The 15,925-nt window shown below is 37.8% G+C and overlaps 1 protein-coding gene across 14 annotated transcripts in view; it reads left to right on the top strand.

Moving 5' to 3' along the window:
* CAMK2D (calcium/calmodulin dependent protein kinase II delta) overlaps positions 1–12,539 on the top strand; it is a 312,574-nt gene extending 300,035 nt beyond the window's left edge. For 7 of the 14 annotated variants that reach the window (XM_008689455.2, XM_040626263.1, XM_040626262.1 and 4 more), the window contains 5 exons: positions 2,066–2,141; positions 5,936–6,030; positions 7,742–7,970; positions 9,357–9,452; positions 10,646–12,539. In XM_008689455.2, coding sequence (XP_008687677.1) covers positions 2,066–2,141; positions 5,936–6,030; positions 7,742–7,970; positions 9,357–9,423 — 467 coding nt within the window. In that variant the 3' untranslated portion in view covers positions 9,424–9,452; positions 10,646–12,539. Of the gene's footprint in view, positions 1–2,065; positions 2,142–5,935; positions 6,031–7,741; positions 8,015–9,356; positions 9,453–10,645 lie in introns of all 14 variants that reach the window. The other 7 variants (XM_040626265.1, XM_040626267.1, XM_008689454.2 and 4 more) reach the window with 2 other exon arrangements.
* Positions 12,540–15,925: the final 3,386 nt, after the last annotated feature.

Here is a 15,925-nt window from a genome sequence, read left to right as displayed (position 1 = left end):
TTAAAGAGCTAATAAGTATTTCCACAGTGATTCAGAGGGTGAGAGATGGCCATGTATATACACCCGATATTTTAATTCCATATTTTGCTTATCAGGGAATGCAGAGACCTTTGGAAAATTCAGAAAATGACCTTGAACTTTTCATACTCTATACACTGTCTTAGCCTAATGAAGCTTTACAAACGGCACTGATCTTATGTTCATTTGTATCCCTGCTTGTTTTTAAGAATTGGCATTGTTTTCTAAACTGTAGTTTTTTACTTAGCAAACTAAGAAATTTATTAGTTTTAAATAAGGATTTAATATTGAGGAAGAAGTTTTGGTAGTCACACTTTCTTAATCTCATTTCCTGAGCACGGTCTTACCAGTGTCCTTTATAATCCAGAATCGGGTCAGCTGTCATGCATTTTTGCCAAATGTTCATATTGTTGAGGCCACAGACAGATGAATCACTTATTGCCGAACTAAATTAAGCTAAAATGTGCCATTGGCGGCATCTCTATTACGGAACTCTTCCCTGCTACTACTCGTGTCAGTATGTTTGGATGCTTGGATAGGTTATATTCATAAATCAAATGAACAAGGGCAAAAAAGTGTTTTAAAATGTGTAGGAGCTAAGAAACCTTATGTTCTTTTTTTTTCTAACACAAAGTTAATTATATAACTAAATATGGAATCTAACCTATGTAGTGATTTTTTGATATTATCAACCTTGACATTATAGCAAACACTTTATGGACAAATCGTATTTGATAGAGTAGTCTCATATAGTATAAATGAAGTCAAGTTAGGTTTACAGGATATTTATTTTAAATAAGGAATATCATAATTGGATAACGTGAACATTTAATTTTGTGGTTACAAACCTATTTAGTGAAGATCAGTTCCATGCATACTGGTAGCCTTTAATCAATAACAGCCCAGCTTTCCCTATGATGAATAGCAACTTCACTAGGATAGAATGGATATAACTTTTTATGACGCTCCCAGTTTATTTCCAGTGATTTAAGGAAATACCATAATGTTCTTAAAGCAAAACTCAGGGAAATTTAATTTTTAAAAATCTCATGCATTAATTTCATTAGTAACAATAGTATTCTGAAGTCAAAAGATTATCATTAATAGCAACTGATCAAACTGACAAACTTATGGAGCATCTATTTTATTAAAGACATTGGAATAAAACTTAAAGGATACAAAAAAAAATAATAGCATCCCCAACACACACACAGGGAGCTTTTAAAAGAAAGGCAGTTACACAGTGAACAAAGTTTAATAACAATTTAAAACCAGTAATGATTTAACTAAAGAAGGTATCATGGTATATAGCGTATGCTTAGTTACCAAATGAATGATGCACTGTAGGCATTCAAAAAAGGCAAAGAACACTTGCAGATGTAATCAGAAAGGAATGTACTGAATAGGTGGGATTTGAGCCAAGCCAACTATTAATAATTTTACCAATTGTGAGCTAGAAATAGAAACAAAGCATGTTTCGTGTTAGAGTTGACCACTCTGCAGGGCGGCTTCCATCTAATTTATCTGCCTATGTCCACATATTGATTCGTATGTTGGTTTTCCAATTTACAGTTTACAGAAGGCCATTTGTCTAAATATGATGGCAATTACAGTGTTGGCATCCCCTTTTATAGAGTTGATTGGGCTGAACAGTGAAAGATAATTATATAAAGTGTCTCAATGTAAAAGATCATCTGTACTCTGAAGATAGACGTTTGTTAATGTTCAAGAGAAAAACATTTCCAAACTCAAATTGATAAAGGTAATGAGAACTTATTAAAAAAATATAGTTTTGAACTTCCAGGTGACTAAGGGTCCTGTTAAAATGCAGATTCTGAATCTGTAGGTCTAGAGTAGGACCTGAGAATCTTGTGTCTATGCTGGTCTCTGCACTATAAGCAGCAGGATTATAGAGAGAATAACACCATGGTGAGGGGAGGGGGTGTGTGTCTTCAATAGTAATACCCCATTTAAGAAAAGCAATATTGTTAGAGTTTTTGAGAATAAAGGACAAAGCCGTGAAGAATACTCTTATCTTTGCCTTTAGCACGAAAGCAAGAAATTATCAAAGTCACTGAACAGCTGATTGAAGCCATCAACAATGGAGACTTTGAAGCTTACACGTGAGTAGACGCACATTTATTTTGCTTTCATGCCTATGACAAAATATTTTCTATGTGAATGCATTCTTCAGTGTACCAGAATTCATGTATATTTAACCGCAGGTTTGATATCAACAGTAGCTTTGTTTCAAGGTATAAATTAAGTGTCCCCAGGAGAGAAGTAAATTTAGGATTTAGAGAGGAAAGACAAGACTGCTGACAGGAGGACTGGGGCTTTCTCTGTCAGTGCACAGACTTAGTACCAGCACCTCCACCCGGGGAATGCATTCCAGGCAGAGCATCCGTGAGAGCAAAACTAGGAGAGAAAAAAAGCACAAAAAAAGGGCATTTTGGTTTAAGAACTATTTTGCCTCGCAGCTCTGTCGAGGTCCTGGGACAGAGAGAAGAGAGACCAGGAGGCAACGTGAGGCAGCCTTCTTCCTCTTCTGCCAGTACACCTCAACTTTATCTTTGTCTCTTTTGTTACCTAAGAAACAAACTCATAATTTATTTGAAGGAAGGTTGAAATGCTTAAAGTTTATAAACTACTGGATCATAGGGTATGGTATATAAAGGAAATCACTCCAATCAAAACTAAGGCATTCAAATAAATAGGGCATGAAGGCTTATTTCACAAAGTATGTGGGTCAATAAGCTAGCTCTTTGGGTGAAGATAAAAATCAGTCTGAGCCTTCCCCTCAGTTCATACGAGTGGGTTCCTTTTGAATGAAAGAGTTAAATACAAAAAAGAGATTGAATTTGATCTCTGATGGGAAAGATCTAAGTTTAAAAGCAGAGGAAGTAATCACAAATGAGAAGGTAAAATGATTAGGCTACCCAAATAGATAAAACTTGCATACTGGGGGAAAAAAAGCCAAAATAAATTTTTAAAAAGCCAAAATATGCAAATTTGAATGCGAGAGCATTTTCTGCCCATGAGATCAGCAGGGATAAGAAGTGCCGACAACCAGAGGGGTGCAGATCCTGCAGGACCATGGTGACTTTCCTCCACTGGAGGGGTGTAAATAGAGGCAAACCTTTAGGTTACTGGTGGTGGCAGGGGTTCGAGGGGACATTTAGTTCTTATATACCAGAAAGAATTTATGAAGTTTCGAATTGTTTTAATTCTCTAATTTTACCTACAAAAGTTTAACATGGTATGTATTTTTAATCTAAAGCATGGATAAAAATTATAAACATATCTATTGCAGTATTCATAATAGTGAAAAACTAGAAGCATCTGTCCAACGTTAAGGTAACCAGTAAGTAGTGTGTGGTGAATGGTACAGATGTTTGTGCAGTTTCTAGAGATCTGGCAAAGTGCTTATGATGTAATTAATGATATACATAATTATTCCAACCACATTTTAAAAAAGCATTAAAAATGGAATGAAATACGCCCAATTGGTTTTAAAAAGGATAAAAGGACATTGCCTCTGGGAAATACAACTATGTGTGAGGCTTTTTTCCCCCAATTTTATGTAAGGTATTTCTTCTATCATCAGTTACAAATAGCCAAATATAAAATATGGAAGAGAGTAACAGTGTAGAATTAAACCCAAGATTGCTTCTTATAAATTGCAAACACATGCATATACATGTGTATTTGTATCAACTGTTCAACATGATTTAATAAAGTACACTTGAAATGAAATAGTACAATATGAAGTTTAAAAGAAAACTCTACTGTGAGAAACGAGAGTTCCCTTTTAAACACTTGAGAAGTCTGTGCCATACAACCTGCTCTTTTACTCTTTTTGCTCATAACTTTGTTAGACCTATAGGATTCTCCAAACGAACATGAAAATACCTATAGGATTCTCCAAACGAACATGAAAATACTCTTTAAAAAAATATATGTTATTTTTTTGGTAATAGCCTTCTCCTGTGGAATAGTAAAAAGTGTGTTTTGGTGGTGGTGGTAGCCAGCAAAAACTGGGATATTTCCTATCTTCTCCAACAGTTTAAAATACCATATATTAAATAACGCAATTCCTTGGAATCACATCAGTTTGCCTATGGAGGCCTATAGTCCGGCCTGATGTTGCATTCTCAGGCCCAGGAATAATCCAACGGGACCTTCCATTTGGGAGCTTTTTGGATGGCAGAATACATTGGTGAAGCTCTGTTCTCTGGTCCTTAGAACACCTGTTCAGAGCATCTGTGCACACACACCTACATCAAGTGGCAAGCTTTGTGAATCCTTTATTATCCAAAGTCTATGACAGGCAATAAATACATATATACATAGGCAAGAGAAAGAACACATTAACAGGTTTTCAGATATACGGACTCTTTTGATGGTTAGGTAAAGAGATCCATCATGGTACAGTGACTCTCAGATGATTTTAGTGCTAATATAAGGTAGTAAAAAATTTTGGTTGACAACCAAAAATCATATTTATAGAGGAATAGCCCCTGGCAGAATTCCTGTTACCATAGGAACACTGTTCTTCCCATTTGCCTCTTAGGAAGAGATTATATATTTGACTTTGAGCTTGGAAGTACCTGCCCACCAGCAAGTCTAAGGCAGAATGTAAAATGCCAACCCATTACCCTGCCACTCTTGCCTTGAAGGCTTTTTTTTTTAAACACAAAGAATCATCACTGATTTGTTTGTTTAAAGTATTTTCTACCTTAAAAGCGTTCTTTAAAAAATCAGTTCCACATTCTATGAACAATACTGCAAAGAACCATAGTGAGTTGGCCTTTTGCAACTTGTATTTCTGTGAACAGTTAAAATGTTTTGCTTCCCAGATGGGGAATGTTTTAGATGTAGCCCCCAAATCCTTTTATCTACTTTGTAAACTTCCACTCATTCATCAAATCTGATCTTAGGTCACTTTCTCTGAGAAGCCTACCTCGATCACCATAGGCCCAAGGAACTGTTTTCCCCTTTGTTTCAATGGATTTACACACACATACCCAGTGCTCACCAGATCAAGCGACTAACCGTCCATCATACCCCAAACATATCCTATGTTCTCACACTACTATGCCATTGTAATTGCTACCCTCCTCCTTCCTACCATCTTCCACACACTTGAACAATTCCTACTTATTCCTGAAAGCCCAGCTCACATTTTTTCTCTTAAATCTTCCCTGTCCCATATGTAAGTAATCTGGTTTTCAAGCACTTTGCATTCATTTCTATTCCAGTCTTAATTGTTGCATTATAATTGTTTCAAACAGTTTCTGCTACATAGGTGTTTAACCATTCTCTGAATATTTAAGAATGTTGCATCTTTTTGTTGAATTACATTTCTAGGATTACAAAGAAAACTAATTTGTACATTTCACTAATTTTATTTTAAAAGCTCAAACTTTGAATACACCTTTTTCAGGAAGTATAGGATGTGACACCTGCCTTCAAGTCAATAATAGAGATATTTGATATGAATGTAGAAGGTGTCAGAAATTCTTCCAAATTATTTCAGAGCCAAAGTTGGGTTTGTATGACTTGGAGCGTGTATTGGTCTTGGGCAGCATTTAAAAAACTGGAGAAAGACTAGAAAATTCACCTTGGAAATATAGAAAAGCAGAAATTTTAAAAAAGAGATTCCTGAAGTAGGATAGATGATTCTCTGCTGGAACTTGCTGCATTACCTTGCCCCTGTCAGAGTTCTCTGCAAAATGCTTTCACATCCTCCTCAACCCACCTTGCCAAGGCCTGGGAAAGAAATTTTATATATTTAGTAAAGGAGTCTCTTTAAAAAACACTGTTTGATACGTGTAAAAGTGGATATGTGTGAAACAAAATACATAAACTCGTGTATTGGTTATTTTCATTATGTTTTTGTTCTTTGTCCCTACAGAAAAATCTGTGATCCAGGCCTTACTGCTTTTGAACCTGAAGCTTTGGGTAATTTAGTGGAAGGGATGGACTTTCACCGATTCTACTTTGAAAATGGTACATTATTCTAAATTAATAACATGTCTTTTCCAACTTTTCTTTGAATTTCTCCCAGATTTTCAGTTTTCTTTGCTCTATTCTGCAATGAGAATTTTCACCTTAGTCCAGCATTTTACGTCATAAAATTTTCTGTATTTCAAATTTTTAAAAAATGACAAGCTTAAGTTTTGGTGTTTTGAAAACTATCTGATTTATAAAAGGTAATGTTGATTGAATATACCCCATGTAAGTCCCAATAAATGTATGATATAAGCTGTAAAATGAATCACCAAAAAAGTTTTCATAAAAAAACACCATAGCGTGTCAGAATATTTGACAAAGGAGTGCTTTCAAGCATATTTAGTAGTGCTCATTTTCAAAGTAAAATGTACATGAAAATGAGTGACCCGGTAAGTATTTCAGTTGCCATTAAATGAATTTTAGTGGTCTCGGAGGAAACAGCCACACAAAAGAAATTCCTGCAGAAATCCTTGAGGTCATCAAAAAACCAAGTGTAACCCAGAAATTCTTTTTATCCTCGTTTCCTTACACCTAAAGACTAGGTATTGTGTTTTGTTTGCGTGATGCATAGGGTGGTGAGATCTTGGTAAATTAAGAAGTGTAGTAATCATTAATCAAGCTCGCTTCTAGTAATTTTAAGCATTAACAAGAATGTCTACCTTGGCATGGATTTTTAAGTTATGTTTAATGAATTTTTTTTTATAGTCACTGGGTTTTACAAAGAATTATGTGGTAAATTGGCCTTAACAAAGCTTCAGTATATTTTCCCATTCTCTTAATGTTTCTTTCAGTTGGTTCCCCACTGACACATCTCATCTCTAGTAAAATAATTAACCCATGAAATATTTCAACACTTTATGTATCATTACTTACCATAAATACATAATGAGGTATTCTTTTGTATATGATTGTAGCACTGAGTAATTTACTCATATTTTTTCCGAGAACAGGAAGCAGGATTGGACAACAGGTAAACACAGTTCAGCCTGTTTTAGTGATCTAAAAGAAAACATCAATCATCATTTGCATTAAATATTCACATCTCTTGGTCACTGAATAATTAGAACATGTAGCTATTGTCAAAACACCAAAGGCTAGAGCCTAGGGAGGGCTGCTTAATCAGAGAATGAACTAGAGAATCAGAACCAGACTATATGACCAATAACCAAATTTTGGATTTTTACGGGATGACCACCACTGGACTATCATGGAATGGACTTCATGAAGGAGTCCCAGGATGAGATGGGGAAACAAATTCATTCTATGGCTAGGTGTTTGGGTTTTTTTGTTGCTGGAAACCGTTTTCTCCATATTTGATACTCCATATTTCCCTTGTCCGATGTACTTCACCAACTAACAAAAACGAACAAGACCACAGGATAGCCTGTCACCTGCTCCCGGCATCTAGGCCAGGCCTTCTCCCACTCTAGTGGTATCAGGGCTTCTGTTTCTAAACACTTCCCATTATAAATAAATACATCTCTTCAGCTTTTCCCCCACCAAAGCTTCCAGAGTGACATGCAAATTCTCTATAAAGGGAAGCACAGAAAATAATGACTATCTACTTTGCACAGTGCCAGGGACTCAATTAGTGCAAACAATTTGTAGTTGAATGAATGAGTAGTATTCCATTCGTTGGCCCCAAATGAAGTTAATGGTTTACTTCATGTAGAAACTAAGTTCTGTTTTTCATGTTATTCTCTTTCAGCTTTGTCCAAAAGCAATAAACCAATCCACACAATTATCCTGAACCCCCATGTGCACCTGGTAGGTGATGATGCCGCCTGCATAGCATACATTAGGCTTACGCAGTACATGGATGGCAGCGGAATGCCAAAGACAATGCAGTCAGAAGAGACTCGCGTGTGGCATCGCCGGGATGGAAAGTGGCAGAACGTTCATTTTCATCGCTCTGGGTCGCCAACAGTACCCATCAAGTAAATATTTCCAGGCTGTCAGCTTCTTTGTTAATATACCCATGGTCAGCGCTTTTCACTTACTCCATTGTTAATAACATGATATATGTTATTTAATGCTCGCAGTCAGTTACATTGGTGGGAATGTTGAAGGAGAAACAGACTAACTCTAGAAAGATCAAACCAGCTGTGTGTGGGTTGAAACACACACAGTAGAAACTGGAGGATACCCTAGCAAGCTGGTTCCTTTTTGTTAAATCATGTAATAAGGTAAACTGACTTCATCGTCACAACAGGCAGAGGAATGTGAAGAGTTTCTAAAGTGGCCACTATAATATCGGGAACTTTATAGATTATCTACTGGGCTCAGTAACAGATATTAGAAGAAATCTGTAAACATAACATTTAAAGTACAAGCAGCAGGTGTCTCAGGGTCTTCGTCCCTATGCCACTCTACCTCAGATGTTACGTCTGCTCTTCCAGTCAGTAATTAGATGGACATTTATTGCACATCTCCTAGACGCCTAACTTGTACCAGATAAAATACAAGGTGAAACTTATACTCTACTTTAGAAAGCAAGTTATCACGGATACCGAAGAAAAATTATGAGGTTCATAACTTCAGAGTAGAATGGAATGAATGACCAATGTAGCAAACTGTTAATAACAGTTTGGAAGTATACCTTGTGTAGAAGATATCATTTAAGACCTTGTCCAACATTCCAAGTGGGATTTGGAGACCTGGAGCAAATGGAAGAAAATCAAGCAATAGCAGAAGGATACAACAATGTCAGGATGTTAGTTTCATATGGTCGAGGAGTATGGGTAAGGAAGACTGGCTCCAACTGGGGTAAAGGGGAATATTAATGGGAAATAAGGTTGCATCAGTGAAGGGATGAGATGAAAACAAGGGAAGTTTAGACTCAGAACTTTGGCCCACTGCTGATCTCATTCCAAATTCTCTCACCAGGATCACTTGTTAATATTGGGGGCTGGGATGGGGGGAGTCAAATTTATACAAACAGCCATTCAACTCCGGAGAATCTATCAAAATTTCTTAGTTTAATAATGTACCACAGTGGTTTTCAAAGGCCTCCTCTATAGCCTTAATAATTATAGATCACTGTTGGATTTGTAGAAAGTAGATGAAGGAAAAGTAGCTATTTTTAGAATTTCATCCTATTAAGAGAATGACAAAGGAATATAATAATGAAGACACCCACGTTTGTGTGTTTTTTACCCCAAAGAGGTACAGCACGAATTGCCAGTTAATATGGAAGGGATTACGATCATACAGTACTGTAGGGTTAGGTTTTTCTCCAATTCCCTGAAGTAGTTATGGGATGGAGCCTATTTAAGAAAACTTCATTTTATGCCAGGTGGCTTAAATGGGGCTTCTCTTAATAGGCCGTCCTGTATTCCAAATGGGAAAGAAAACTTCTCAGGAAGCACCTCTTTGTGGCAAAACATCTAAGGCCTGAAAACCATTCACATATGGGTCTTGTAAGTAACATTCTGCTCCGTGATACTTTGTGAATGGAGCTAATGACTAAAAAGCTGCATGGCTGTTTTTCTTCCCTTTAAGGATATTTTCCTTTGCATTGTATTCAATGGAAAATATAAAAGGTCTTTGAAAACTTATAGCATTTTTGCATGAGCTCTTGAGTCTAATGTGTGGCCTCATTTTGTAGCATAACCCTTGTTTTAAAGGTAGCAAGTGCTGAGAAGAGCCTCCCTTTAGCGTACGGATCTTGGCATTTTAGGATACCCTGGAGTTCCTGCATCAAAAGTCCAGTCTGGGTCAATTCAGACAACTCTCAATTATCCAGACCTAATTTAAATCAAGCTCTAGGATTTTTTTGGTGTCTGTTTTTCCAGAGGTAGTAATTTGTGTTACACACTTGGCTAAGGTTAATATATAAATTAATTTGCTGTGCCTGACTGAGTTTAATGGTATTTGACCATGAGGACAGGCCACAAGAGGAAGTCAAGCTGAAATTTAAAACTTACATAGTGAGTAATTCCAGAGGATAATTGAAAGTTGACTGTAATTCACGCCTGTGTTGTTTTTTAAGATTTGTTTCTTAACTTGGACTAGGATTCAGATACGTGTGCTGATGTTGTGAATATTTCCTCCACTCAAAGCACTGAACCTTGTCAGAGCTTTTAAGAAATCGTGCTCCCTGCTGTTGGATTAAAAAAGAGAGAGAGAGACGTCCAATTAAATAATATGTTTTCCCTACTTCTGAAGCTATATTCCTCGTTAAACGGACTTCTAAGGTTTAACTTCCCAAGGAACCTAAGAATAATGACAAAAGCTAAGAATGCACTTAAACTTTTCGCCTCTTTCAACAAAATATCTGTTTAGTAAACATGATTGCTTACAATGCATATTTAAGTTCAATAATGTGATTGAAGACGGGGTTCCTGTTACTATTTTCAGCTTAGCTCTATGTGGACAAGTTGACAGATAATTAATACTGTTTCCTATTTTAATATTGTCTCTGTTTAACATTATGAATTTCATCTTTTAATGAGCACAAGGAAAGATCTTTTATACAACTGTATTTTCGATCTATTAATTTAGCTGAGTGAGTTATGAAACTGCAGCCTAGTCACATCTTTGGCAAAACAATTTGACAGTATTTTGTAAAACAGTATAACTTATTTCTCACTCCCCCCCCCCTTTTTTTCAGCTAAATTTCAGCAGTGCCACTTCTGCATTCTCTGTTCTCAAGGCACCTGGATGGTAACCCTGGGCCGTCCTCCCCTCCTCTTCATGCATGTCTCTGAGTGCATGAGGTTGTGAAGGTCCCACATGTAATGCGTATGTGATGCACCATCTTGTCATCTGTCCCTTCCTGTACATTGTTCACACTTCAGCTATGGGATGTTCCATGCAAACTTCAACTACTGTTGGCAAACAATAGGGGGAGGTCGGACAAAAAAAAAAATCCTCAATATTCCAAGTACAACCTATTCACCAAGTTTGTTTATGCCAAGATATAACAGACTTCAAAATTATTCTCTGAATGACAGTTTGTAAGAGAAACATAAATTTTTAAAACTCTTTGCTGTTAATCAGTTTTGGCTTGTTTAACAAAAAGCAAAATATATATATATATATATACCTTCAATTTCCTGGTGTGACCCTGGTTGAAATTGCTAATGATTGAAGTAGGTTGATATGTGGGCAAAATCACTCATGAATGTGGAAGTGAGAATCAGTTGGAAGTCATGTTTTTGGTCAAACTGGAAACTGGAAACATTCACATAATTTATGAGTGATCACTTTAAGATACATTCACACTTCTGGTGAATTCACTGAATCCTTTCTCAAATATGTACTCTCTTTTCTCCATTTGTACTTGTTGCTCTTGGCTTTTTCTCCATCCTCTTCTGTCTTTTCTCACACAGAGACAGAAAGGAAAGTGAAATTTGCATAATGGGGGTAACTAAACTAGCACTTTCGATCATCTTCAGGACCCACAAAAATGTCAAGATTTTAAAGGTTTCTAATTCTGCTTCGGCTCTAGTTTGGACATAGGGATCCTAGATGAGCGGTATTAGACTTGTTTAAATTTTGGGTAAAAACAGTGAGGTTCCTAGTGTCCCGCGGACTGGGGGACTGGCCGGGAGAATACCAGGTTGTAATGGATCAGGGTTCGGTGCACACGCACTCAGTTCTGCCTAGTGGGAGGGGCGCCCCCTGCCCCACCACCACTGGCTGGTTTTCTAGAGTCAGAGAGGCCTGCAAGTGACTTCCATTCTACTAAGTGTTCAGAACTTGATCTCGGTGGCTTGTGCTCTCTTAGCTTCTCTCGTGTCAGAAACATTATCTCCCCGTGTGCAGTGAGCATTTTCCAGTTTAAAAAGAAAGGGAAATGCCGGATTTTCTTTGTGCTTCTCGTTTCTCCTTTGTTTATTCAACTCCTGTAAGGCTGTTTCTCTTCCCTGAAATGCTTAATAGTGCATGGCATCTTCATCAGCGTTATTTTAACAATAGGAACTCACAGTCTTCAGAAGCCTATTTTTAAAGCAGAAGCAAAAAACTAAACAACCCTCCCTCTTTCTCTCATTTCACCTTCTGTGTTGATGACTAATCACCTTAGATATCGTTGCTAGTGGATGTATGGTAGATGGATTGAAGCTTTTCTGATAATTACACGACTTAAAAATATATATTTAAAATAAATATATACAGTAAATGTATTGAGCCATGTTAACCTGCCAATGAGATCTGTGAAAAATGGCCTCGTTTTTCCCTTTTTGATTTCTTTTCTTTTTGTGAAGCAGCTACACGTGGCATACATGTATTTTAAAAATAATAGGTATAGAGTGGTTTTTTTTTTTTTACACTTTTAACTTAGCATGTGGTGTTGAATATTACTGTAGATCAAGTTTGTCTTCCGCACTAAGATGTGAGGAAATTGTGATTTGTTCTCTCCACCACAACTGAATTACACATTTATTATATCTTCTATCATTTTGAAACACTGCAGTTTACCATGGGACACTGTATATATTTCTTGCCATAATGGTAAATGACTGATTGATATATTTAAGAGTTAATAAATTTGTGATTTCTGCTGACAATGTGTCCATCTTTATTTCTTGAGAAGAGGTACTGCACGCATGCATGATGCTGGCCAGTGCCAACAGCAGCGTGTCCTACTATCGTCTCATCAGCTCATAACAATTTACCTTTGATGTAAGGATGAAGTTTTTGAACTATGCTTCCTTTTAAGAATATACTTGGTAATAATTAATAGAAATTTACTATACGCACAAAATAACAGACTCTGCTAGGAAAATTTTTCTGAGAACAAAGTAAAGACAAGAGCCCTAAAATCTCTAAATATGTCCTCCAATCCATCCTTCAATGGCTGCTAGGGCATTCCTTTTTTTAACCCAAATCTGACTGTGTAACACTTCAATGGTATCTTCAGTATACAGGCAAGCACCTCGTCTCCTCCTACTTCTCGACTTGAACTTGAATGTACAGAAGTACATCTTTCAGTTTACTGCAAGCATCACACATCATCTATTTATGCCGCTTGTTTCTCACCTAGGATATTCTCCCCCCTAGTTCTTCAACCTAATTCTTACTCATTCCTAAAAATCCAATTTAGAGTATCGTCCACTTGATTAAACTTCCCTAGGCCCTGCTCTAATCTTGTTCATCCTCTCAATATTGTGTAGTTTGGGTCTAATTCTCCCGCCTGCCATGCGGTTTTGAAAATACATCTCTGTGTCTTCTCTGCTGGAGTATAATGTCTCTAGAGGCAAGAACTGTGTATTCATCTTTGTATCTCTAAACTCAGAGCCAGAAGGGAGAAGCTGTTAATAGTTTTGAACCCTTGGCCAAACCATAAATGGAAACCTGAAGACATAACCAGACACCGCTGGGTTTAATGTTTGGTTCTGTCACTATTGTCTTTGACACACTGAGCATGTTGCCTCTTCTCTCTGAACTTTAGTTTCTGTATTTGTAAAATGAGAACAAACTTACCAACCTACTAGGGGTATTGTGATGAGCAGAGATGACGGGTACAAAATACCTAAGGTCATATTTAACTGTTATAATCACCAATATTAATACTCCCATTGTTCTTACTATTCCTTACTCAGGGGATTAGAACACTTTGGTTTTATGGGCTGCTTTCTTTATGTAGGTTTGCTGATATTGCTAAGGATGTATTCATATCAAATGTCTCAGTGGGAAGAGGAGAAATACTGAATAAGGTAGTCATCCAGCCAAAAGCAGGGAAAATGACATGAAGTGAATCAGTATATTCTAGGAAAACTCAAGGAATTTTACTCTTAAGTAACTGAAATTCTGAATCCCTGTAAAAGTAAACATTGATGGCACAACACTTGAGTGATTTCATTAAAGTTCTGATATCTGCATTTCTTTCACTGTTTTCATGGTATCTTTCATCAGATTTTAAGAAGTGAGAATATATAAAAAGATTATAATGAACATCAGCATATTAGACCACGGATCCACAATCTGAACAACAAGCAGTGATAAAGCCACCGGGGCTGAGACAGCAGCTTGAAGCATTCACAGTATTCCTACTTTTCTATCTAACAAAACCAATTCTCGAAAATAGGCTGAAATGTTCTCCACTAGACTCTAGTAGGAAAAATTGATGAAATTAAGTATTATTACCCCAGAAGGATTTATATTTTTAAAGGTTTTTACTGCCTTTACAACACAATTCAAAACTTTCTGGTTTGCTCGTAAAAATGTTTTTAGCTTTTTGAAAAAACGTTGCCAACCTTTGAGAATCAGAGATTCCATATAAAAGTCATGATTTCTGGGTTAATTTGAAAAATTGTAAGATTCTGCCACACCAGTCCTGTGCTCACCCATGGTAACAGAAAAGCCAAAGCATCTTTTAGAGAAGACCAAGTGCCCTGCCTCTCCCCACCCACAAATGCTCCACTCCTCTGAGTCTGCCGCCAGCTCTACAGCCTCCGGAGTTACCCCTTTCTTCAGGTCAGAGAGCACTTCTGCTGGCACCTCAGGCTTCAGCAGAGGCACAGGCATTTGGTTTGGACGGACTGGTCCCTGTCTCCCTAAACCATACTACTTAGGCAGCTGTCTTCCTGGTAGGTCTCTCCAGCTAAAGTACCCAGAATTATTTTGACTTCACTTTAAACGAGAAAATTGGGATCCACAAAAATAAACCCAAAGCACGTGATTTTTCTGAGGTACTATTTGATGTATTAAAGGAAGAGCAGCAGCTGTTTTCATGTGAGATGATCCATCCCATTCTCGAAGTCTTGAATGGCCAAGAACTGTCAGGTAGTTTTTACTGCTAGGTTTATACAGGCAGTGCAGGGTAGCTGTGAACTATTTATATAAATCCTAGCAGTGTGCTATCTATAACTAGATGTTTAGAGACTGCTTTGGGGTGCAGGGGTGGCAATTTATCGTAGGGCCAAAAGCTCTGACTCCGACACTAACGCATAAGGCAGTCTGAACTTAGTAACTCCCTTGCTTCTCTCTCACTCCCCCTGGAACCCCACAACCGCAGTGACACCCACCCATCTGTGTGGGCCATGGTCAGACTCCTGCTGCTGAATGTGGCTGAAGCCAATCCCCCAACTCTGCTGACAGGTCTTCTTTACATTCATGGCCGTTCACACCCCTCACAGATCCTTGTGGCTGTCCAGGAATCCTATTTCCCTAGTCCATTTTCTCCCACTCTGCCACCAACTAGGTTAGACTTTCCTTTCTGTCTCCTACCTCCAACCCGTCCTTCCCCATCGTCACTCGGCGGAGGACCCTGCTTCCAATTTCACTGCAAGAGATGAAGCAATCTCAGCATCTCTTTCTGCGCACCCTGCCTTCTCCCCAGTTGCTGTGGATAAATAGCTCACGCACCTGCCGAAGGCCAACGCCCATCCCCAAGCACCCACTCGGAGGTATCGCACTTGACCGTCATTCTAAATCATTTCCTCCTTACTAGCTACCGCACCAATGCCTGCTGCTTTCCCTCGCACACAGACCCCTTAAAAGGGCCGCCTGTAACTGCTGTTGGCAGTTTCTCCCCTCCCATTCCTCTTAAACCCACTCCCGTCGCCTTTACTTCGTCACCAGTTTTTCTCAACCTTAAGTGACCACCCTGTTAATTCCAAGATCGACTTCCAGTCCTTTTACTTGATCTCTTAAATTGTTTACTGTCTGTCCTGAAACACATTTTTCTCTTGTCTTTCAGACAATACACTTGCCTGATTTTCTTCCTATCATTCTAGATGCCCCTTTCTAATCTCTAACTGCTCTCTTTTCATCAACTTCACTTTTAATTTTGGAACTTTTTTTATTCTGGTCTTGCTCCCTGGATAGTTAATCCAACTTCAATGGCTTCAGATTATATTAATGGTTCTCAAGTAACTATGTCCACCCTAGAGGACTGCCCTAAATTCTAAACCTAGAGATCCAACTGCCTATTTGAAGTCTACAG

Source organism: Ursus maritimus, unplaced genomic scaffold (assembly GCF_017311325.1).
Source record: "Ursus maritimus isolate PB19 unplaced genomic scaffold, ASM1731132v1 scaffold_11, whole genome shotgun sequence".
NCBI classification, from domain to species: Eukaryota; Metazoa; Chordata; class Mammalia; order Carnivora; family Ursidae; genus Ursus; species Ursus maritimus.
The sequence above is the reverse complement of the archived record's forward strand: the minus strand, read 5'-3'. Positions and strand labels throughout refer to the sequence as shown.